Source organism: Salmo trutta, chromosome 36 (genome assembly GCF_901001165.1).
Source record: "Salmo trutta chromosome 36, fSalTru1.1, whole genome shotgun sequence".
NCBI classification, from domain to species: Eukaryota; Metazoa; Chordata; class Actinopteri; order Salmoniformes; family Salmonidae; genus Salmo; species Salmo trutta.
Window position 1 is genome coordinate 8,681,846 of NC_042992.1, and position 26,415 is coordinate 8,708,260.

General features: G+C 43.5%; 1 protein-coding gene across 1 annotated transcript; it reads right to left on the reverse strand.

Moving 5' to 3' along the window:
* Positions 1 to 172: 172 nt before the first annotated feature.
* LOC115175341 (U5 small nuclear ribonucleoprotein 40 kDa protein) lies at positions 173 to 26,415 on the reverse strand. The gene is made up of 10 exons (XM_029734551.1): positions 26,180 to 26,415; positions 25,706 to 25,835; positions 22,814 to 22,907; positions 22,541 to 22,706; positions 19,485 to 19,607; positions 1,569 to 1,689; positions 1,169 to 1,251; positions 921 to 982; positions 708 to 811; positions 173 to 547 (listed from the first exon to the last, which is right to left on the reverse strand). Exons 1-10 carry the CDS (start codon positions 26,291 to 26,293, stop codon positions 498 to 500), a joined length of 1,047 nt encoding a protein of 348 aa, XP_029590411.1. The 5' UTR covers positions 26,294 to 26,415; the 3' UTR covers positions 173 to 497.

Genomic DNA, 26,415 nt, shown 5'->3' on the forward strand with positions numbered 1-26,415 from the left:
GTTTAATAGGCACTTACTCATTAGTCATTCTGTTTATCTAACCTCTTGAGATGGGAAATTTTGTTTTTTTGCGAAGTAGAACACGTGCAAATTAAATGTTTTTTTTGACCAAGTTACACTTCTAGAATGACCATTTAAAAAAAAATTAAAAAAAGAGGATATGGCAAAACAATATTTTTCCCCAGACGTAGTTTATTAAGAGAATTTATTTTAAAAACAGGTGTTGGTTATTGTGACTGGACATTCTAAAGTAAATGACAGTCTCTGAGGATGTTACTAAATAAAACAGAAGCATATAAAAGTACCCTAACCCTCATTCACACAGTTTGGGGCTGGATCCATACACACAAGGCTCCGGGGCAGCACATTCACACAGTTTGGGGCTGGATCCATACACACAAGGCTCCGGGGCAGCACATTCACACAGTTTGGGGCTGGATCCATACACACAAGGCTCCGGGGCAGCACACATACACACACACACACACACGACAGTCCTACTGAATCTCTCCCATGTAGAGTCTCTTGTCACTGGCGCCAGAGAGGACTGTGGGGGGAAAAATAAAATAGACACTATTAGAAAACGAGAGAGAGGACAGACCAAAAACAACCTAGACAAAGATTAAACCCGCAATAGAAAAAAGCTATAGAGACTGGGAGAGCGTGTGATTCGCCAGATACACGGATATAAAACAGACTCCTCTCACCAATAGGCTCCTCGGGATGGAAGGCAACCTCGTTGACTGACCCAGCGTGGCCTGGCAGCTTGTACAGGATCCTACGAGAGGTGGTGTCCCACACATACACAAACCTGGACACACACAAACAGCTTATAAAAGGATTATACAAGAGGTGTTTGGTGCATTTGGGGGAGGGGGGTTGTATTGCTGTGTGTGTATGGTGTGTGTGTGCGCGCTCACCTGTCAGCTGAGCCTGCTGCAATCTTGCTGCCATCAGCAGACCAGGAACACCTCAGAAGGTTCTGTGGACAGAGCAATGTATTATAAACAAGTTAATTAACATGCTATAACCAGGCTATAGCAGACCACTAGACTTACATAACAGGAGCACAAATATTAAAACACACTCACAATGAAAGTCTCTTCAGCTCCAAAATAAATGGGAAAAAAACACTTGAATCTCACTCTGATCAAAAGTCTTAATTTACCTTCTCAAAGTTGTGAATGTTCCCCTGGAATATCTTCACACATCTCTCCTTGGGAGCGAACGGACGGACGTCCCAAATACGCACTACGGGATCACACACACACACACACACACACACACACACACACACACACACACACAAGTACATAATATAACAATATAATATATTCTACGTGTATACTAGGAGTGGGGGGTGTCACATGGTTGAGGGGCAGCGCCTGGTGGCCTGGAGGTGGGAACTTGGGCCGGTGGCTGATAGCGGTGATTTTTATCCAAAGCGACTTAGTAAATGGGTGGCCTCAGTAGGAATCGAACCCACGATCCTTGGCGTCACGAACGCCATGCTCTAGCAACTGAGCCACATAGGACAACACTGAAGTATTATAACCACACACACTGACCTGTGTTGTCCATGGAGTTGGAGAGGAGGTAGGATCCCTCTGAGCTCAGACAGAGGCCAGTCAGGGAATCACCATGACCATGCATACCGTAGATCATCTTATTCTGCCTCAGGTCCCACACCTGCACTCACAGAGAGACAGGAAGTAAGTTATTCACTGTCTGACGGTGTGGTAAGATCTGGTCTCTCTCTCTCACGCATCTTTCTGAAGGTACGTACGGGGATGTAACCTAATGTGAAAGGGAGCTCTCAGGCATACAGATATACACAACAAGTCAAAAGTTTTAGAACACCTACTCATTCAAGGGTTTTTCTTGATTTTCACTATTTTCTACATTGTAGAATATTAGTGAAGACATCAAAACTATGAAATAACACATATGGAATCATGCAGTAACCAAACAAGTGTTAAACGAATCAAAATATATTTTAGATATGAGATTCCTCAAAATAGCCACCCTTTGCTTTGACAGCTTTGCACACTCTTGGCAATCTCTCAACCAGCGTCACCTGGAATGCTTTTCCAATAGTCTTGAAGGAGTTCAAGTATGCTGAGCACTTGTTGGCTGCTTTTCGTTCACAAGTCCGACTCACCCCAAACCATCTCAATTTTGGTTGAGGGCAGGGGACTGTGGAAGTCAGATCTGATGCAGCACTCCATCACTCTCCTTCTTGGTTAAATAGCCCTTACACAGCCTGGAGGTGTGTTGGGTCATTGTCCTGTTGAAAAACAAATCATAGCCCAAACCAGATGGGATGGCGTATTGCTGCAGAATGCTGTAGTAGCCATGCTGGTTAAGTGTGCCTTGAATTCTAAATAAATCACAGATAGTGTTACCAGCAAAGCACCCCACACCATCACACCTCCTCCTCCATGCTTCACGGTGGGAACCGCACATGCGGAGATCATCCGTTCACCTACTCTGCATCTCACAAAGACACGGCGGTTGGACCCAAAAATCTCAAATTAGGATTCATCAGACCAAAAGGACAGATGTCCACCGGTCTAATGTCCATTGCTCGTGTTTTTTGGCCCATCCAAGTCTCTTCTTCTTATTGGTGTCCTTTAGTAGGGGTTTCTTTGCAGCAATTCGACCATGAAGGTCTGATTCACACAGTCTCCTCTGAACAGTTGATGTTGAGATGTGTCTGTTACTTGAACTCTGTCAAGCATTTATTTGGGCTACAATTTGAGGCTGGTAACTCTAATGTACTTATCCTCTGCAGCAGAGGTAACTCTGGGTCTTCCTTTCCTGTGGTGGTCCTCATGAGAGCCAGTTTCATCATAGCGGTTGATGGTTTTTGCGACTGCACTTGAAGAAATGATCAAAGTTCTTGAAATGTTTGGTATTGACTGACCTTCATGTCTTAAAGTAATGATGGACTGTCGTCTCTCTTTGCTTATTTGAGCTGTTCTTGCCATAATATGGACTTGGTCTTTTACCAAATAGGGCTATCTTCTGTATACCACCCCTACCTTGTAGCAACACAACTGACTGGCTAAAACGCATTAAGAAGGAAAGAAATTCCACAAATTAACTTTTAACAAGGCACACCTGTTAATTGAAATGCATTCCAGGTGACTACCTCAAGAAGCTGGTTGAGAGAGCGCAAAGCTGTCATCAAGGCAAAGGGTGGCTATTTGAAGAATCTCAAATATAAAATATTTTAATTTGTTTAACACTTTTTTGGTTACTGCATGATTCCATATGTGTTATTTCATAGTTTTGATGTCTTCACTATTATTCTACAATGTAGAAAATAGTACAAATAAAAAACCTTAAATGAGTAGGTGTTTTTGACCGGTGTAGATTGATGGCTAGATTGGGGAGGGAGAGAGAGCGAGAGAGCGAGAGAGAATCAGTGCAATACCACAAAGATGAGAATGTTTATGCATATTTCACCCCCAAAGTGTGTGTGTGTTTGAGTGAGTAGGGGCGTCATGCACCCATTATTTGAGGATGGAGGGGTGGTGAGCGTTCTTTAAACTCCTGAAAAACAGCTTTTCCCTGCCATAATTATTATGCTTCATTATGTCAAAAATGTATATTTTTCTCCATAGGTTCTCTAACGTGTTCAATTGTCATTTTAATAAAATAATGCACATGTATTCTTTACCAACTTCAATACCTGAGTTTACTACAACTCGTATATAACGTCATAACCCAAGAATTAAAGACGTTTAGGTATTTTCTAAAGTCTAGCAACTTTGCCAGCAGGCATGACAGCTAAGATCCTTAGACAAGCTACTCTAACTTGATTGATAGCCTGAAATGGCTTGGTAGCTTGTTATGAGGTTGAGAATCTATCTAGCAGGCTAGCTAAAGCCAACTTCATAAAATGGCTAGGTGGTTATATTACAGAGAAACATGTTAGTTGAATTTATTCATCAAGAATTAAATCAATAGGCTACATAACATGATCAAATTCATTTAAAAAAACATACCTCCTGCAAGTCCTGCCCATCACAGGCAGTTAAAACCAAATCAAACACTATGTGTGTCATTTAACACTGCTCCGTGCAACCTCGGAAGGAACCACTTACTAGGGAGAATTGGGGGGGGGGGGGTAGAGAGAGAGAGGAAGCTACTCCCAAACCTTCCATAAAGCCATCACATACAGAGATATTAACCTGGTCCTGGGGCTCTGTTCACAAACACAAACAGAGCCCCAGGACCAGACAGACAATTAGACCCAACCTAATCATGAAAAAACTAAAGATAATTGCTTGACACATTAGAAAGATTTGACCAAAAAACAGAGCAAACTAGAATGCTTTTGTACTTTAACTATTTGCACATCATTATGTGCACATCATTACAACACTGCATATATACATATGACATTTGTAATGTCTATTCTTTTAGAGCTTTTGTGAGTGTAATGTTTACTGTACACTTTGTTTATTTCACTTTTTGTTTATTATCTATTTCACTTGATTTGTCAATGTAAACAGGTTTCCCCATGACAATAAAGCCCTTAAATTGAATCGAGCGAGACAGAGAGAGAGAGAAATTAAATAGGCGAGAGGGATCGATAGATAGGTGACAGATGGCGAGAGGAAGAGAGGGATCAGTGACAGATGGAGGGAGAGAGGAGATATGCCTGTAACAAGGGAAAAACTGCTTGGTTCTGCATGTATACAGGCCTCTGCCCTTCCTCCATTTCTCCTTCTGCACATGGTTAAAGTTACATAGCTGTTGAGACTAATGTGTTCTCAGACTAGTGGAGAGATGAGACATTGACATCTCTACCACTCCTCCCTCTCCCTCCACCTGTCCTTCCTGTAAATAAACTAAGGGTCACCATCTGAGTCTAGAATGAAGTGAATAACCAACATTTTTGTTATTTCTTTTAAAACAACTAATTCACGACGTCGGTTCAATTATTTATTATTCCATTTCGTTCGTTTTTTTTGTGAGCTAAATCCTGAACTGTGCGATGTACTAGGGTGTTAATAGTAGGCTAATATTCTACCTAGTTTAGCACAGAAAACATGGTAATTAACTACAATGACCACAATCCATTGCGTGGGCTACTTGTCCGGTCAGTGTGGGGGCAGACACGGAGACAGAAAAAAACAGAAGAACGCAAGGTAGAGAGCAGTTGCTTCATGAGGCATCTCTACTTGACAATATATGATCTAAGTCAGGAGTTCCCAAACTTCTTCACTCAGGTCCTCCTTCCAGCATTGGGGAACTTATCGCATCTATTTCCATGGGGACAAGCACTGTTCATGACAACTGTTCACAGCCCTCTTGTTGGTGTAGAGAACATTTTACAGGTTTAAAGCTTATTTCCTGGGGTACAGAGAAAGTGATGCAGTTTTAAAGCTTCTGCATTCTACTATTACAACTCAGTTTAGTAATGTCACCTTGTGTATTCTACTATTACAACTCAGTTTAGTAATGTCACCTTGTGTATTCTACTATTACAACCCAGTTTAGTAATGTCACCTTGTGTATTCTACTATTACAACTCAGTTTAGTAATGTCACCTTGTGTATTCTACTATTACAACTCAGTTTAGTAATGTCACCTTGTGTATTCTACTATTACAACGCAGTTTAGTAATGTCACCTTGTGTATTCTACTATTACAACTCAGTTTAGTAATGTCACCTTGTGTATTCTACTATTACAACTCAGTTTAGTAATGTCACCTTGTGTATTCTACTATTACAACTCAGTTTAGTAATGTCATCTACTATTACAACTCAGTTTAGTAATGTCACCTTGTGTATTCTACTATTACAACTCAGTTTAGTAATGTCACCTTGTGTATTCTACTATTACAACTCAGTTTAGTAATGTCACCTTGTGTATTCTACTATTACAACTCAGTTTAGTAATGTCACCTTGTGTATTCTACTATTACAACTCAGTTTAGTAATGTCACCTTGTGTATTCTACTATTACAACTCAGTTTAGTAATGTCACCTTGTGTATTCTACTATTACAACTCAGTTTAGTAATGTCACCTTGTGTATTCTACTATTACAACTCAGTTTAGTAATGTCATCTACTATTACAACTCAGTTTAGTAATGTCACCTTGTGTATTCTACTATTACAACTCAGTTTAGTAATGTCACCTTGTGTATTCTACTATTACAACTCAGTTTAGTAATGTCACCTTGTGTATTCTACTATTACAACTCAGTTTAGTAATGTCACCTTGTGTATTCTACTATTACAACTTTCAAGAGTTCCCAACCCCTCGCCCCCCCCACACCGACCCCCCCCCCCCACACACACACACACACACACACACACCGACCCCCCCACACCGACCCCTCGCCCCCCCACAGTTTGGGAACCACTAATCTAAGTGATTGATAGTTGGTATTCAGCAGTCATAAAAGTATGCCTTATTTACTCTGAATAACTACTAAAAATAGTGATTTTGTCAGACAGCATAGGCAGCAGCAGCTCTATACATATATCTATCTATCGAGATAATGAAGTCGTCAAATAAAACGACTGAAATACTTTATTAAAGTCATGTGAATAACATGTTAGGTTAATAAGTGATCAGCAGTAATGGACCGTCACTACCATCATGGGAACTTTCATTAGTTTTGATATGCTGTGTTATTACAGTATTCATACATAATGCATAATCCAAACCAGTGATTCTTTTTCAATAATCGAACTGAACCTCAAAAAAGCACTAATCCCCCTCAGCACTACTAGACTCTATTGTAGACCTTCTCAGAGATCCTGGTAGCACTGATACAGAAGATATGAGTGTCAGTGATGTATGTGCCAACCAGGCCTCATGAAACTCAACTGCAATGAATTACAATGAGAAGAATGAATAGGCGAATAAAAACAGTAAACTGGGTGTCCCAATCAAAAACGAACAAACCATTAAATCAAATTATAAATTAAAAACAAGCTGATATCAAACAAAGACAGTGTGGAACTGGGACAGTGTTGAAATAACTGAACACTCCATCCTCTCTGAAGTGGATGAGAGGACAAAAAGCTTTGCCGTTAATTAAGTAGTAATGGTTTCAAAAAGTGATGTCAGCACTCGAACCTCGCTGAAGCAAGCAGACTAATAAAATAAAATACAAATGTAGCACATTTTGCTAACAATATATATATTCTTTTAGATATACAAAACATTAGGAACACCTGCTTTGTCCATGACAGACTGACCAGGTGAATCCAGGTGAAAGCCATGATCCCTTATTGATGTCACTTGTTAAATCCACTACAATCAGTGTAGATGAAGGGGAGGAGACGGGTTATAGAAGGATTTTTAAGCCTTGAGGCAATTGAGACATGGATTGTGTATGTGTGTCATTCAGAGGGTGAATGGACAAGACAAACATATAAAGTTCCTTTGAACAAGGTATGGTAGTAGGTACCAGGCGCACCGGTTGGTGTCAAGAACTGCAACGCTGGTGGGTTTTTCACGCTCAACAGTTTCCTGCGTGTATTAAGAACGGTCCACCAACCAAAGGACATCCAGTCAACTTTACAACTGTGGGAAACATTGGAGTCAACATGGACCAGCGTCCCTGTAGAAAACTTAAAACATTGTAGAGTCCATGCCTCAACGAATTGAGACTGTTCTGATAGATACCTTCCAGCAAAACTACTCGACTGAGAAGCTATCAGCAAGTCAAATTTGTTAACCCTTGTGTTCAGACATGGATCCGAGGGCACCTATGGCCTCCTTGTAGGTGATTTACACATGCACACCAACAAGCATATGATGTTCCAGAAATTAAGTCCATGAGGGTCAATCCACTCAATTAAGGTCTGCAGGGACCAGAAGACCCAACTAGCATTGGGATATGCCTACAAACTTTTACCATGAAAAGCATGCAGATTCTGCCTTGGACAATCTGAAATGGGGAAGAGTCAACGGAAGACCAACGCGAATCATGTGGAATCAACGAGATCCTTCACTGAGGAAGTGCGGCATTGGAAATATTATCGTTGGGAATCTTGACGACATGTTTTATGTGTTCGGAGATATTCTGTCCTCCAAGACTGTGATAAAAAAAAGGGTATAGTTATGGTCACTACACAAAACCCAGGACGCTGCTGAACGAGCCAAGATATTGAACGGTAAGAAGTTGGCTAGAGAGAGTATTGAACCCTTCAAATCTCGTCAACAGCAAGCGGCTGGATCCAGGACAAAAAAAATAAAAAAATGTATGTATATACACATTGTGTTTGTGTGTGTGTGTGTGTGTGTGTGTGTGTGTGTGTGTGTGTGTGTGTGTGTGTGTGTGTGCATGTATGTGTATATATATATATATATATTGCATCAACCTGGAATGCATTTTTTCAAAATATTTTTGCGAGATGTCCTGACTGTTTAGTTGGCCTTATTATTGAGTTGAGGATTCTGTCCACTTCAGGTCCAGAGAGTCACGGTCAGGGTCGATCACAGCGGGACGGCCAGAAGATTCAGTTTCCCCACTTTCAACTGGCATGAAGATGCACAGAAGGTGAGAGAGATCTCATCCATTATTGATGTGTTACAGAGCTCTCATTAGAGTGCATCTGACCTCCTCGGGCTGTGGATCAGATGAATGGGAAGGAGGTGAACAGGATGTAGATCTATGTGGGCAAAGCCCAGAAGAAACGCGAGCGCCAGACGGTGTTGAAACGCAGGTCCACATTACCAGAGTCATCCTGTACGTGAAGAAACTGGATAATAGCCGAGGACGATCGTCGTCTCCAGAAAGATTTGCCGCGTCGGAACCATCATCATCATGGATTTGTTGCTTCCTCCTCCGCTGAGGACGCCACCAGAGCTTTGAGGGATATGAACATCCACATTGTGAACAATAAGCTGCTATTCGTGGCTCCAGCAGCAGGAATATCTGATAAACAGCCACCTGCAGCAGATTGCTAGCGTCATGATTTCACCCAACCCAGTTTAACCTCAACCAGCATGCACCTACCATTCAACAAGCCTTGAACCCTCCTGTGCTCAACACCCACCAGCTGACTGGTCCAGAATATACCAGTCATGCATCATGAGCGCCTCGTCCTCACAGGTGTCTCACAGGATGAGCCCTCAGTGGAAGCCGTAAACTCAGTCCGTCCCGCTGTGATCAACCATGACCTCGACTCAATATGACCCTGTGATCAACCATGACCCTGACTCAATATGACCCTGTGATCAACCATGACCCTGACTCAATATGACCCTGTGATCAACCATGACCTCGACTCAATATGACCCTGTGATCAACCATGACCCAATATAAATGGCGCCGGAGGAGATGGCTGCCGTTTTACAGGCTCCTAACCAATTGTGTTTTTTGTGTGTTTTTGCACTTTATTTGTAACTTATTTTGTACCTAATGTTTCTGCCACCGTCTCTTATGACCGAAAAGAGCTTCTGGATATCAGGACAGCAATTACTCACCTCGAACTGGACAAAGATTTTTTCTTTAACGAGTCGGACGCAAAGGATTTACTTCAGACACCCGACAAGGCCCAAATCCCCATCATTCGCGTGAAGAGAAGAAGCAGATACAGGGGACGCAGGTCTGGGTGCCTTGTGAGAATTTGTCAGCGAGTGGGTAACCCGCCTCTACTGTTCGTCCTATTGGCCAATGTGCAATCATTCGAGAAAAAGATGGATGAATTCCGTTCAAAATTATCCTACCAATGGGACATTAAAAACTGTAATATCTTATGTTTCACAGAGTCGTGGCTGAACGACGACATGGATAATATACAGTTGGCTGGTTTTTCCATGCATCTGTAAGATAAGGGGTGTCTGTGTCTATTTGTCAATAAAAAAATATCTAATATTAAAAGACGTCTCGAGGTTTTGCTCGCTTGAGGTAGTGGATTTCATGATAACTACCGTAATTTCCGGACTATTGAGCGCACCTGAATATAAGCCGCACCCACTGAATTTAAAAATATCTATTATTTTGAACATAAATAAGTCGCACATGTCTATAAGCCGCAGGTGTCTACCGGTACATTGAAACAAATGAACTTTACACAGGCTTTAACGAAACACGGCTTGTAACAAAAATAGATTTTAACGAAACACGGCTTGTGTTTCGTTAAAGCCTATTTAAAAAATAAAAAATTAGCAGTAAGCTTTAGTTGTCTTTTTGCACTGAGTCAATTCCTCACGCTGCTGTTTCCAACGTCTTATCATCAACTCATTAAGACCAAGCTCCCGTGCAGCAGCTCTATTTCCTTTTCCAACAGCCAGATCAATCGCCTTCAACTTGAAAGCTGCATCATATGCATTTCTCCGTGTCTTTGCCATGAGGGTGACAAAATGACTACCGTAATCAGAATGATGGGAAGTTTGAGAGCGCTCGATTTAATCTAAACAATAAACAAAAAAGTTGTTTAACCTTAACCCGTTCGGCAATTTCATTGGTCTAATGAAAGCTTCATGCCGCCAAAAAACTGAGCACGTCACAGAATGTTTTTTTTTTTTTATAAAATTGAAAGCGGGAAAAATCCATACATTAGCCGCGTCATTTTTTAAGCCGCGAGGTTCAAAGCCTGGGAAAAAAGTTGAGGCTTATAGTCCGGAAATTACGGTAGTGTGGTCTACAGTTCATCTATATTTTCCATAGTTGTCCATTTGCCATCAGAAACCGATACTGAGGCTAAGTCCGCACTCAACAAGCTGTATAGGGCCATAAGCAAACAAGAAAATGCTCATCCAGGAGGTGGCACTCCTAGTGGCCGGGGACTTCAATGAAGGGAAACTTAAATCCATTTTACCTAATTTCTACTGGCACGTTACATGTGCAACAAGAAAAAAAAGAAGAAAAAAAAGACCTTTACTCCACACACAGAGACGCATACAAAGCTCCCCCTCGCCCTCCACTTGGCAAATCCGACCATAATTCTGTCCTCCTGATTCCTGCTTACAAGCAAAAACTAAAGCAGGAAGTACCAGTGACTCGTTCCAGACGGAAGTGGTCAGATGACGCAGATGCTAAGCTACAGGACTATTTTTCTAACACAGACTGGAATATGTTCCAGGACTCATCCGATGGCATTGAGGAGTACACCACATCAGTCACCGGCTTCATCAATAAGTGCATCGATGACAATATATTTAACGAGGCAAGTCAGTTAAGAGCAAATTCTTATTTACAATGACGGACTATCCCGGCCAAACCGTCCCCTAACCAGGACGACGCTGTGCAAATTCAGCGCCGCCCTATAGGACTCCTGATCACGGCCGGATGTGATACAGCCCGTGATCGAACCAGGATCTGTAGTGACTACTCCAGCATTGAGATGCAGCGCCTTAACCTCTCTAGGGTAGGTGGCACCAAATCATCCCACCTACGTAACAGCCAGTGGAATCCTGTGGCGCGTTATTCAAATACCTTAGAAATGCTATTACTTCAATTTCTCAAACATATGACTATTTTACAGCATTTTAAAGACAAGACTCTCGTTAATCTAACCACACTGTCCGATTTCAAAAAGGCTTTACAACGAAAGCAAAACATTAGATTATGTCAGCAGAGTACTCAGCCAGAAATAATCAGACACCCATTTTTGAAGCTAGCATATAATGTCACATAAACCCAGAAGACAGCTAAATGCAGCACTAACCTTTTATGATCTTCATCAGATGACACACCTAGGACATTATGTTATACAATACATGCATGTTTTGTTCAATCAAGTTCATACACTGCTCAAAAAAATTAAGGGAACACTTAAACAACACATCCTAGATCTGAATGAAAGAAATAATCTTATTAAATACTTTTTTCTTTACATAGTTGAATGTGCTGACAACAAAATGACACAAAAATAATCAATGGAAATCCAATTTACCAACCCATGGAGGTCTGGATTTGGAGTCACACTCAAAATTAAAGTGGAAAACCACACTACAGGCTGATCCAACTTTGATGTAATGTCCTTAAAACAAGTCAAAATGAGGCTCAGTAGTGTGTGTGGCCTCCACGTGCCTGTATGACCTCCCTACAACGCCTGGGCATGCTCCTGATGAGGTGGCGGATGGTCACCTGAGGGATCTCCTCCCAGACCTGGACTAAAGCATCCGCGAACTCCTGGACAGTCTGTGGTGCAACGTGGCGTTGGTGGAGGGAGCGAGACATGATGTCCCAGATGTGCTCAGTTGGATTCAGGTCTGGGGAACGGGCGGGCCAGTCCATAGCATCAATGCCTTCCTCTTGCAGGAACTGCTGACACACTCCAGTCACATGAGGTCTAGCATTGTCTTGCATTAGGAGGAACCCAGGGCCAACCGCACCAGCATATGGTCTCACAAGGGGTCTGAGGATCTCATCTCGGTACCTAATGGCAGTCAGGCTACCTCTGGCGAGCACATGGATGGCTGTGCGGCCCCCCAAAGAAATGCCACCCCACACCATGACTGACCCACCGCCAAACCGGTCATGCTGGAGGATGTTGCAGGCAGCAGAACGTTCTCCACGGCATCTCCAGACTCTGTCACGTCTGTCACGTGCTCAGTGTGAACCTGCTTTCATCTGTGAAGAGCACAGGGCGCCTGTAGCGAATTTGCCAATCTTGGTGTTCTCTGGCAAATGCCAAACGTCCTGCACGGTGTTGGGCTGTAAGCACAACCCCCACCTGTGGATGTCGGGCCCTCATACCACCCTCATGGAGTCTGTTTCTGACCGTTTGAGCAGACACTTGCACATTTGTGGCCTGCTGGAGGTCATTTTGCAGGGCTCTGGCAGTGCTCCTCCTGCTCCTCCTTGCACAAAGGCGGAGGTAGCGGTCCTGCTGCTGGGTTGTTGCCCTCCTACGGCCTCCTCCACGTCTCCTGATGTACTGGCCTGTCTCCTGGTAGCGCCTCCATGCTCTGGACACTACGCTGACAGACACAGCAAACCTTCTTGCCACAGCTCGCATTGATGTGCCATCCTGGATGAGCAGCACTACCTGAGCCACTTGTGTGGGTTGTAGACTCCGTCTCATGCTACCACTAGAGTGAAAGCACCGCCAGCATTCAAAAGTGACCAAAACATCAGCAGGGAAGCATAGGAACTGAGAAGTGGTCTGTGGTCACCACCTGCTGAACCACTCCTTTATTGGGGGTGTCTTGTTTATTGTCTATAATTTCCAGCTGTTGTCTATTCCAATTGCACAACAGCATGTGAAATGTATTGTCAATCAGTGTTGCTTCCTAAGTGGACAGTTGGATTTCACAGAAGTGTGATTGACTTGGAGTTACATTGTGTTGTTTAAGTGTTCCCTTTATTTTTTTGAGCAGTGTATTTATATCAAAAAACAGCTTTTTACATTAGCATGTGACGTTCAGAACTAGCATATCCCCCGCAAACTTCCGGCGAATTTACTAACAATTTACTAAATTACTCACGATAAACGTTCACAAAAAGCATAACAATTATTTTATGAATTATAGATACAGAACTCCTCTATGCACTCGATATGTCCGATTTTAAAATTGCTTTTCGGTGAAAGCACATTTTGCAATATTCTAAGTAGATAGCTAGCCCTGTGATGCCGGGCTATTTAGACACCCAGCAAGTTTAGCCTTCACCAAACTCCGATTTACTATTACAAAAGTTTGATTACCTTTGGTGTTCTTCATCAGAATGCACTCCCAGGACTTCTACTTCAATAACAAATGTTGGTTTGGTTCAAAATAATCCATAGTTATGTCCAAACAGCGGCGTTTTGTTCGTGCGTTCAAGACACTATCCGAAGTGTAAATAAGGGTTACGAGCATGGCGCATTTCGTGACAAAAGATTTCTAAATATTTCATTACCGTACTTCGAAGCATGTCAACCGCTGTTTAAAATCAATTTTTATGCCATTTTTCTCGTAAAAAAGCGATAATATTCCGACCGGGAATCTGCATTAAGGTAAACAGACGAAAGAAAATAAAGCATGGGGTCGACTCGGGCACGCGCCTCAGCCCATTGTCCTCTGATCGGCCACTTGTCAAAAGCGATAATGTGTTTCAACCTGGGGCTGCCTCGATATCGTTCAGCTTTTTCCCGGGCTCTGAGAGCCTATGGGAGCCGTAGGAAGTGTCACGTTACAGCAAAGATCCTCAGTCTTCAATAAACAGAGGCAAGAAGAACAACAACTTGTCAGACAGGCCACTTCCGGCATGGAATCTTCTCAGGTTTTTGCCTGCCATATGAGTTCTGTTATACTCACAGACACCATTCAAACAGTTTTAGAAACTTTAGGGTGTTTTCTATCCAAAGCCAATAATTATATGCATATTGTAGTTACTGGGCAGGAGTAGTAACCAGATTAAATCGGGTACGTTTTTTATCCGGCCGTGTAAATACTGCCCCCTAGCCCTAACAGGTTAAACCGCTGCGCCACTCAGGATGTAGCAGGGCTTGCAAACTATTACAGACTACAAAGGGAAGCACAGCCACGAGCTGCCCAGTGACAAGTCTACCAGACGAGCTAAATGACTATGTGCACGTCGAGGTAAGCAACACCGAAGCATGCATGAGAGCCCCAGCTGTTCCGGACGACTGTGTGATCACGCTCGCAGTAGAATATGTGAGTAAGCCCTTTAAACAGGTCAACATTCACAAGGCCGCAGGGCCAGAAGGATTACCAGGACGATTACTCCGAGCACGCACTGACCAACTGGTAAGTGTCTTCACTGACATTTTCAACCTCTGTAATACCTACATGTTTCATGCAGACCACCATAGTCCCTGTGCCCAAGAACACCAAGGTAACCTGCCTAACTGACTACCGACCCGTAGCACTCACATCTGTAGCCATGAAGTGCTTTGAAAGGTTGGTCATGGCTCACATCAACACAATCATCCCAGAAACCCTAGACCCACTCCAATTTCAATACCGCCCCAACAGATGATGCAATCTATTGCACTCCACACTGCCCTTTCCCACCTGGACAAAAGGAACACCTACGTGAGAATGCTGTTCATTGACTACAGCTCAGCGTTCAACACCATAGTGCCCTCAAAGATCATCACAAAGCTAAGGATCCTGGGACTAAACACCTCCCTCTGCAACTGGATCCTGGACTTCCTGACAGGCCGCCCCCAGGTAGTAAGGGTAGGTAACAACACATCTGCCACGCTGATCCTCAACACGGGGGCCCCTCAGGGGTACATGCTTAGTCCCCTCCTGTACTCCCTGTTCACCCATGACTGCATGGCCAGGCACGACTCCAACACCATCATTAAGTTGCAGACGACACAACACCGACAAGACAGCCTATAGGGAGGTCGGAGACCTGAAAATGTGGTGCCAGGACAACAACCTCTCCCTCAACGTGATCAAGACAAAGGAGATGATTGTGGACTACAGGAAAAGGAGTGCCGAGCACGCCCCCATTCTCATTGACAGGGCTGTAGTGGAGCAGGTTGAGAGCTTCAAGTTCCTTGGTGTCCACATCACCAACAAACTATCATGGTCCAAACATACCAAGACAGTTGCGAAGAGGGCATGACAACACCTATTCCCCCTCAAGAGACTGAAAAGATTTGGAATGGGTCCTCAGATCCTCAAAAAGTTATACATGTGCACCATCAAGAGCATCCTGACTGGTTGCATCACCGCCTGGTATGGCAACTGCTCGGCCGCAAGGCGCTACAGATGGTAGTGCTAGTCAGAGAAACGCCCTAAAAATTGCCAGAGACTCCAGTCACCCTAGTCATAGATCGTTCTCTCTGCTACCGCACAGTAAGCAGTACCGGCGCGCCAAGTCTAGGTCCAAAAGGGTTCTGAACAGCTTCTAACCCCAAGCCATAAGACTGCTGAACAGCTAATCGAATGGCTACCCAGACTATTTGCATTGACCCCCCCCCTTGTTTTTCCCCCACACTGCTGCTACTCTCTGTTTATTATCTATTCATAGTCACTTTACCCCTACCTACATGTACATATTACCTCTAACCTGTACCCCCACACTGCTGCTACTCACTGTTTATTATCTATTCATAGTCACTTTACCCCTACCTACATGTACATATTACCTTAGCTAACCTGTACCCCCACACTGCTGCTACTCACTGTTTATTATCTATTCATAGTCACTTTACCCCTACCTACATGTACATATTACCTTAGCTAACCTGTACCCCCACACTGCTGCTACTCACTGTTTATTATCTATTCATAGTCACTTTACCCCTACCTACATGTACATATTACCTCTAACCTGTACCCCCACACTGCTGCTACTCTCTGTTTATTATCTATTCATAGTCACTTTACCCCTACCTACATGTACATATTACCTCTAACCTGTACCCCCACACTGCTGCTACTCACTGTTTATTATCTATTCATAGTCACTTCACCCCTACCTACATGTACATATTACCTTAGCTAACCTGTACCCCCACACTGCTGCTACTCACTGTTTATTATCTATTCATAGTCACTTTACCCCTACCTACATGTACATATTACCTCTAACCTGTACCCCCACACTGCTGCTACTCTCTGTTTATTATCTATTCATAGTCACTTCACCCCTACCTACATGTACATATTACCTTAGCTAACCTGTACCCCCACACTGCTGCTACTCTCTGTTTATTATCTATTCATAGTCACTTTACCCCTACCTACATGTACATATTACCTTAGCTAACCTGTACCCCCACACTGCTGCTACTCACTGTTTATTATCTATTCATAGTCACTTTACCCCTACCTACATGTACATATTACCTCTAACCTGTACCCCCACACTGCTGCTACTCACTGTTTATTATCTATTCATAGTCACTTTACCTCTACCTACATGTACATATTACCTTAGCTAACCTGTACCCCCACACTGCTGCTACTCACTGTTTATTATCTATTCATAGTCACTTTACCCCTACCTACATGTACATATTACCTCTAACCTGTACCCCCACACTGCTGCTACTCTCTGTTTATTATCTATTCATAGTCACTTTACCCCTACCTACATGTACATATTACCTCTAACCTGTACCCCCACACTGCTGCTACTCACTGTTTATTATCTATTCATAGTCACTTTACCCCTACCTACATGTACATATTACCTCTAACCTGTACCCCCACACTGCTGCTACTCACTGTTTATTATCTATTCATAGTCACTTTACCCCTACCTACATGTACATATTACCTCTAACCTGTACCCCCACACTGCTGCTACTCTCTGTTTATTATCTATTCATAGTCACTTTACCCCTACCTACATGTACATATTACCTCTAACCTGTACCCCCACACTGCTGCTACTCACTGTTTATTATCTATTCATAGTCACTTTACCCCTACCTACATGTACATATTACCTCTAACCTGTACCCCCACACTGCTGCTACTCACTGTTTATTATCTATTCATAGTCACTTTACCCCTACCTACATGTACATATTACCTCTAACCTGTACCCCCACACTGCTGCTACTCACTGTTTATTATCTATTCATAGTCACTTCACCTCTACCTACATGTACATATTACCTCTAACCTGTACCCCCACACTGCTGCTACTCTCTGTTTATTATCTATTCATAGTCACTTTACCCCTACCTACATGTACATATTACCTCTAACCTGTACCCCCACACTGCTGCTACTCTCTGTTTATTATCTATTCATAGTCACTTTACCCCTACCTACATGTACATATTACCTCTAACCTGTACCCCCACACTGCTGCTACTCTCTGTTTATTATCTATTCATAGTCACTTTACCCCTACCTACATGTACATATTACCTCTAACCTGTACCCCCACACTGCTGCTACTCACTGTTTATTATCTATTCATAGTCACTTCACCCCTACCTACATGTACATATTACCTCTAACCTGTACCCCCACACTGCTGCTACTCTCTGTTTATTATCTATTCATAGTCACTTTACCCCTACCTACATGTACATATTACCTCTAACCTGTACCCCCACACTGCTGCTACTCTCTGTTTATTATCTATTCATAGTCACTTTACCCCTACCTACATGTACATATTACCTCTAACCTGTACCCCCACACTGCTGCTACTCACTGTTTATTATCTATTCATAGTCACTTTACCTCTACCTACATGTACATATTACCTTAGCTAACCTGTACCCCCACACTGCTGCTACTCTCTGTTTATTATCTATTCATAGTCACTTTACCCCTACCTACATGTACATATTACCTCTAACCTGTACCCCCACACTGCTGCTACTCACTGTTTATTATCTATTCATAGTCACTTCACCCCTACCTACATGTACATATTACCTCTAACCTGTACCCCCACACTGCTGCTACTCTCTGTTTATTATCTATTCATAGTCACTTCACCTCTACCTACATATTACCTTAGCTAACCTGTACCCCCATACATTGACTCGATACCCCCTGTATATAGCCTCATTATTGTTATTTTTTACTTTAGTTAATGTAGTAAATAGTTTTCTTAACTCTTATTTTTATTAAAACTGCATTGTTGGTTAATAAGGGCTTGTTAGTAAACATTTCACGGTAAGGTCTACACCTGTTGTATTCGGCGAACGTGACAAATAAAATGTGATTATATCTGATGATTCAGCATATGTGTAAATGACGAGTCATTTTTAACCACCATTACCATTTACTTTGAATGTCTGTGGTTGGAAGAACGCATTACGACAGGCTATTGTCATCACATCTTTGATTGTGAATATCTTCTGCTCAGCTACCCAGGCGGGCCACAGTAAGCCTGCCTCAGAAAACCTGTCAGCAGGAGACGGCAGGAGACAGTTGCCCTGATTCAGGCCCACATGCACCAGCCAACCAGGAGCCCCTGCCTGCTTGCATGCTGTCAGACCGATCCCTCCCTCAAGCACCAGAAAGAGATGTTCCACATCACTGTAGAGAGAGAGTGTGTCTGGCATCCATCTCTCTGTTCATTTCACTTCATCAAACCATTTCAGGTCATTTTGATCATCCAGTCTCCCTCCCTCCCTCCAGATCCTCTGACGGTCGGTTGTGATACAGCCCGGAATCGAACCAGGGTCTGTAGTGACGCCTCTAGCATTGAGATGCAGTGCCTTAGACCGCTGCGCCACTCGGGAGCCCTGTACTGTGTTACTCACTATGGTCTCCACTACACACAGCCACCACCTGATCAATAATCCCAGTAGAATTATTAATGGCCTTTTTATTTGTTTGGATTGAGTTCTGATAGAGCCATTCCGTGATTCATTCCTCACTCACCTGGACTAGCTAGATTGGATCTTTCAATGTGAAGAATCCAAAATGCAAAAACAGTCGCTCTGGGTGACACAGTCACAAACAGAAACAGACATTGATAGTTATAGAGGTTGAATGAGGTGCCATGATGTTATGGCGTATGACACAGTAGGCATGCCCCAAACACACACACACACACACACACACACACACACACACACACACACACACACACACACACACACACACACGTACCTTGATGTCGTTGTCGATGCCTCCAGACAGGATCTGGTCGCTGGTGTCGTTGAATGTGACGGCCAACACCTGGTAGGTGTTCTGGAACGTATGGACCGCCCCCTTCTTACGGACGTCCCACAGCTACAACACACACACACACACACACACCTTACTGACATCCCACAGCTACAACACACACACACACACACACACACACACACACACACCTTACTGACGTCCCACAGCTACAACACACACACATACCTTACTGACATCCCACAGCTACAACACACACACACACACCTTACTGACGTCCCACAGCTACAACACACACACACACACCTTACTGACATCCCACAGCTACAACACACACACACACACACACACACACACACACCTTACGGACGTCCCACAGCTACAACACACACACACACCTTACGGACGTCCCACAGCTACAACACACACACACACCTTACTGACGTCCCACAGCTACAACACACACACACACACCTTACTGACGTCCCACAGCTACAACACACACACACACACCTTACGGACGTCCCACAGCTACAACACACACACACACCTTACGGACGTCCCACAGCTACAACACACACACACACACACACACACACACACACACCTTACTGACGTCCCACAGCTACAACACACACACACACACACCTTACTGACGTCCCACAGCTACAACACACACACACACCTTACTGACGTCCCACAGCTACAACACACACAAAACTTACTGACGTCCCACAGCTACAACACACTAGAGGTCGACCGATTAATCGGAATGGCCGATTAATTAGGGCCGATTTCAAGTTTTCATAACAATCGGTAATCTGTATTTTTGGCCACCGATTTGCCGTTTTTTTTTACACCTTTATTTAACTAGGCAAGTCAGATTAAGAACACATTCTTATTTACAATGACGGCCGAGAAACGGGGGTTAACTGCCTTGTTCAGGGGGGATTCGTTTTTGCAACCTTCGGTTACCAGTCCAACGCTCTAACCACCTGCCTTACTTTGCAGTCCACAAGGATTAACAGGCTGACTACCTGTAACGCGAGGGCAGCAAGAAGCAAAGGTAAGTTGCTAGCTAGCATTAGACTTATAAAAAACTATCTTAACATAATCACTAGTTAACTACACATTGCTGATGATATTACTAGTTTATCTAACGTGTCCTGCGTTGCATATGATCGATGCGGTGCCTGTTAATTTTCATTGAATCACAGCCTACTTCGCCAAACGGGTGTTGATTTAACAAGCACATTTGCGAAAAAAGTACTGTCGTTGCACCAATGTACCTAACCGTAAACATCAATGCCTAACAGGAATATTTAGACTTAGTCACCCGTTAGATAAAATACGTAACGGTTCCGTATTTCACTGAAAGAATAAACGTTTTGTTTTCGAGATGATAGTTTCCGGATTCGACCATATTAATGACCTAAGGCTCGTATTTCTGTGTGTTTATTATATTATAATTAAGTCTATGATTTGATAGAGCAGTCTGACTGAGCGGTGGTAGGCAGCAGCAGGCTCGTAAGCATTCATTCAAACAGCCCTTCGCTGTGCTTCAAGCATTGCGCTGTTTATGACTTCAAGCCGGGTGGGTATAATTTGTGGAACGTTCCAACAGGAATCTATTCCAAAAACTTCATAAATAACAAGGTTTCCAAAAAACAACGCATACAAAGTTGTATAGCGGCAGAATAAGATACCGGGTAGGGAGTGGTCTATTTCATTGCGTTTTTCACTCATCACGTTTATTCCAAAAAAATGTCTGTCCTCACATGTCTGTTTGCCTATGGACAAACATTAAGAATAAGCTACGTGGTGAGTTGATGCCTATTCGGCAGCTAGTTAGCTAGGTTTGAAAGCGTTGTTGGTTGGCAACCTTTTACTTTACGTTTTTTGGAACAGATTCCTGTTGGAACGTTCCACAAATTATACCCACCCCTTCAAGCCTATCAACTCCCAAGATTAGGCTGGTGTAACCGATGTGAAATGGCTAGCTAATTAGCCGGGTGTGCGCTAATAGCGTTTCAAACGTCACTCGCTCTGAGACTTGGGAGTAATTGTTCCCCTTGCTCTACATGGGTAACGCTGCTTCGAGGGTGGCTGTTGTCGATGTGTTCCTGGTTCGAGCCCAGGTAGGAGCGAGGAGAGGGACGGAAGCTATACTGTTACACTGGCAATACTAAAGTGCCTATAAGAACATCCAATAGTCAAAGGTATATGAAATACAAATCGTATAGAGAGAAATAGTCCTATAATTCCTATAATAACTACAACCTAAAACTCCTTACCTGGGAATATTGAAGACTCATGTTAAAAGGAACCACCAGCTTTCATATGTTCTCATGTTCTGAGCAAGGAACTTAAACGTTAGCTTTCTAACATGGCACATATTGCACTTTTACTTTCTTCTCCAACACTTTGTTTTAACATTATTTAAACCAAATTGAACATGTTTCATTACTTATTTGAGGCTAAATTGATTTTATTGATGTATTATATTAAGTTAAAATAAGTGTTCATTCAGTATTGTTGTAATTGTCATTATATAAAAAATAGAAAATAAATCATCTGATTAATCGGCATCGGCTTTTTTGGTCCTCCAATAATCGGTATCGGCGTTGAAAAATCATAATCGGTCGACCTCTAGAACACACACACCTGACTGACGTCCCACAGCTACAAAACACACACACACACACACACACACACACACCTGACTGACGCCCCACAGCTAGAACAGCAGTCAGCCAACACTCCCCAGGTTCTGCGTGGCAGGCTTTAGTTCCAGCCCAACGTTAACACATTGACATGTTAGTTATTTAGCAGACGCTCTTATCTAGAGCGACATTCATCTTCAAATAGCTAGTTGAGATAATATCACAGTAGCTCAATTCTTCACTGTTCCTCCATAAAGCAGTTTTCAATTAAAAGCTCAGGTAAACAGGTGTGTTCGTACCAAGCTGGAACTAAAGCCTGCACACCCAGGTAGCTCTCTGGGACCGGGGTTGAAGAACATCGGTCGCCATGGTTACCTTGACGGTTCCGTCGTCGCTGCCGGTACAGACGAGCTGAGGTCCGCGGCGAGCAGGGTAGCAGGAGTTAACGAAGGAGGTGTGACCTTTCAGACGCTTGATCCTCTCGCCCGTCTCACTGTCCCACACTCCCACAGTCTTGTCTGTGCTGGCACTGAACAGCAGGCTGCACACAGGGACAGAAAACACACGTCATAGCCTCAACAACTATAACAACCGTCACACAACTTCACGTTTCTCCTGACCTGAGCGAGTGTGTTGTGTGTATCCTACCTGCCGTCTGTGTTGTAGTGAAGCTCCATCACAGCACCACTGTGTCCCTTCAGGGTGGCAAAGTTATCACAGTCCCCGTACACATTCCACATCACTGTAGAGAGAGAGAGGGGGGGATAAGTTACCACAGTCCCCGTACTCATTCCACATCACTGTAGAGAGAGAGGGATAAGTTATCACAGTCCCCATCACTGTAGAGAGAGAGGGGGATAAGTTACCACAGTCCCTAACACTGTAGAGAGAGAGGGATAAGTTATCACAGTCCCCATCACTGTAGAGAGAGAGGGGGATAAGTTACCACAGTCCCCATCACTGTAGAGAGAGGGGGATAAGTTACCACAGTCCCCATCACTGTAGAGAGAGAGAGGGATAAGTTACCACAGTCCCAGTACACATTCCACATCACTGTAGAGAGAGCGAGGGATAAGTTACCACAGTCCCCATCACTGTAGAGAGAGAGAGGGATAAGTTATCACAGTCCCCATCACTGTAGAGAGAGGGGGATAAGTTATCACAGTCCCCGTACACATTCCACATCACTGTAGAGAGAGAGAGGGATAAGTTATCACAGTCCCCATCACTGTAGAGAGAGAGAGGGATAAGTTATCACAGTCCCCATCACTGTAGAGAGAGAGAGGGATAAGTTATCACAGTCCCCATCACTGTAGAGAGAGGGGGATAAGTTACCACAGTCCCCATCACTGTAGAGAGAGAGAGGGATAAGTTATCACAGTCCCCATCACTGTAGAGAGAGAGAGGGATAAGTTACCACAGTCCCAGTACACATTCCACATCACTGTAGAGAGAGAGAGGGATAAGTTATCACTGTAGAGAGAGAGGGGGATAAGTTATCCCAGTCCCAGTACACATTCCACATCACTATAGAGAGACAAGAGACATGGATGAGTGTTGTTGCCAACTAGTAAAGTGAGCGGGAGCATGGTGTGTGTGTGTGTGTGTGTACACAAACATTCAAAAGTTTGGGGTATCTTAGAAATGTCCTTGTTTTTGAAAGAAACGCATGTTCCCCCCCATTAATATAACATCAAATTGATCAGAAATACAGTGTTGACATTGTTAATGTTGTAAATGACTATTGCAGCTGGAAACGGCTGATTTTTTATGGAATATCTACATAGGCCCATTATCAGCAGCCATCACTCCTGTGTTCCAGTGGCATGTTGTGTTAGTTAATTCAAGTTTATCATTTTAAAAGGCTAAATGATAATTAGAAAACCCTTTTGCAATTATGTTAACACAGCTGAAAACTGTGAAGCAATAAAACTGGCCTTCTTTAGACTAGTTGAGTATCTGGAGCATCAGCATTTGTAGGTTTGATTACAGGCTCAAAACAGCCAGAAACAAAGAACATTCTTCTGAAACACCTCCGTCTATTCTTGTTCTGAGAAATGAAGGCTATTCCATGCGAGAAATTGCCAAGAAACTGAAGATCTCGTACAACGCTGTGTACTACTCCCTTCACAGAGCAGTGCAAACTGGCTCTAACCAGAATAGAAAGAGGAGTGGGAGGCCTCGGTGCACAACTGAGCAAGAGGACAAGTACATTAGAGTGTCTAGTTTGAGAAACTCACAAGTCCTCAACTGGCAGCTTCATTACATAGTACCCGCAAAACACCAGTCTCAACGTCAACAGTGAAGAGGCGACTCTGGGATGCTGGCCTTCTAGGCAGAGTTGCAAAGAAAAAGCTATTTCTCAGACTGGCCAATAAAAAGAAAAGATGAAGATAGGCAAAAGAACACAGACACTGGACAGAGGAACTCTGCCTAGAAGGCCAGCATCCCGGAGTCGCCTCTTCACTGTTGACGTTGAGACTGGTGTTTTGCATTTGTACTCATTTGTACTCATCAGACCAAAGGACAGATTTCCACCGGTCTGATGTTTAATTGCCGATTTCTGAGGCTGGTAACTCTAATGAACTTATCCTCTGCAGCAGAGGTAACTCTGGGTCTTCCTTTCCTGTGGTGGTCCTCGTTAATTTATTTATCTAGGCAAGTCATTTAAGAACAAATTCTTATTTACAATGAAGGCCTACCCCGGCAAAACCCTAACCCGGACGACGCTGGGCCAATTGGGAGCCGCCCTATGGGACTCCCAATCACGGCCGGTTGTTATACAGCCTGGAGTCGAACCAGGGTCTGTAGTGACGTCTCCAGCACTGAGATGCAGTGCCTTAGACCGGTGCGCCACTCGGGAGCCCTCAGAGCCAGTTTCATCATAGCGCTTGATGGTTTTTGCGACTGCACTAAAAGTTCATGACATGTTCCGGATTGACTGACCATCGTTACTTTAAGACATGAAGGACTGTCGTTTCTCTTTGCTTATTTGAGCTGTTCTTGCCATTTGGTATTTTACCAGATGGGGCCATCTTCTGTATTCCACCCCTACCTTGTCACAACACAACTGATTGGCTCAAATGCATTAAGAACGAAATAAATTCCACAAATTAACAAGGTACACCTGTTAATTGAAATGCATTCCTGGTGACTACCTCATGAAGCAGGTTGAGAGAATGCCAAGAGTGTGCAAAGCTGTCATCAAGGCAAAGGGTGGCTACTTTGAAGAATCTCATATTTTGATTTGTTTAAGAGGTTAATTAACACTTTTTTTTGGTCACTACATGATTCCATATGTTATTTCATCGTTTTGATGTCTTAACTATTATTCTACAATGTAGAAGTAGGTGTGTCCGATCTTTTGACTGGTACTGTATATATATTGTAACGACCCTGGGTATAAGCGCGGAAATCGGCTCTGCCGCTCGAGCATGCTTTTGTGGCACAGTCGATAGCGCGCTGGACTTCGGGCTTGAAGGTCGAGACCTGCTCCCTGCCTGTTCTTTACAATATATATAAAGTAAGTGTATAACTTACAGATGAGCCTGTCGTAGCCAGACGAGGCCAGTGTGGCCCCGTTGGGATGGAACTTGCAGCAATAGACCTCTCCCTCATGGCCACACATCAACATGATGGGAGCCTGCAGGCTGGAGCTGCGGGGGGGCCCCTGGAGAGGGGAGGAGGACATCATGTTGTCATATTACACAGTCACTGGCTCTCTCGCTCACACGTTACTGTATGTGCATGAATCACTAGCAATCTGGTCCATGCTATCCGGTATCCTTGACAGCAGTAAGTAAATTAGCTTCCTGCTAGCAGTATTTACATTGGATATCCTTCCTTAAGCTAGCAAACAGTCAACATATCGGTCACAGCTTATCGGAGCTGCATTTGTGAGAATTTGCCATTAGTCGAAAGACTGAAAACATAACATAGCTAACAACTTTCTGAAGCTAAAATAGCGAAAGAAACGTTCCCCTTGTATTTTGATGTCCCCCCCTCTTTTCTAACCATTGCCACGAGTTGTTGCGACTGTGCGGCAGCGACCAGCTCGGCCCGGGGCCTCTTCACCCCACCGGCAGGAACCACAGCCATGTCCCCCGGTCTCTTCTTGGGCTCAATCATGGCGAAGCAAATTAATAGAAAAACGATTTAGTAGAATATAACTTAAGTCGTCCTAGGTGAATGAACGTTTCTCTCGACGAGCCGCTTTCTACACAAGTACGAATCAGGAAGTACTTCCTGTT

Coding starts and splice junctions, on each gene's coding strand:
- LOC115175341 (XM_029734551.1), bottom strand. CDS start 26,293: ATGATTGAGCCCAAGAAGAGACCGGGGGACATGGCTGTGGTTCCTGCC. Junction 25,836..26,179: donor CGCAACAACTCGTGGCAATG/GTTAGAAAAGAG, acceptor TCCCCTCTCCAG/GGGCCCCCCCGCAGCTCCAG. Junction 19,608..22,540: donor GCGACGACGGAACCGTCAAG/GTAACCATGGCG, acceptor TGTGTGTTGTAG/CTGTGGGACGTCCGTAAGAA.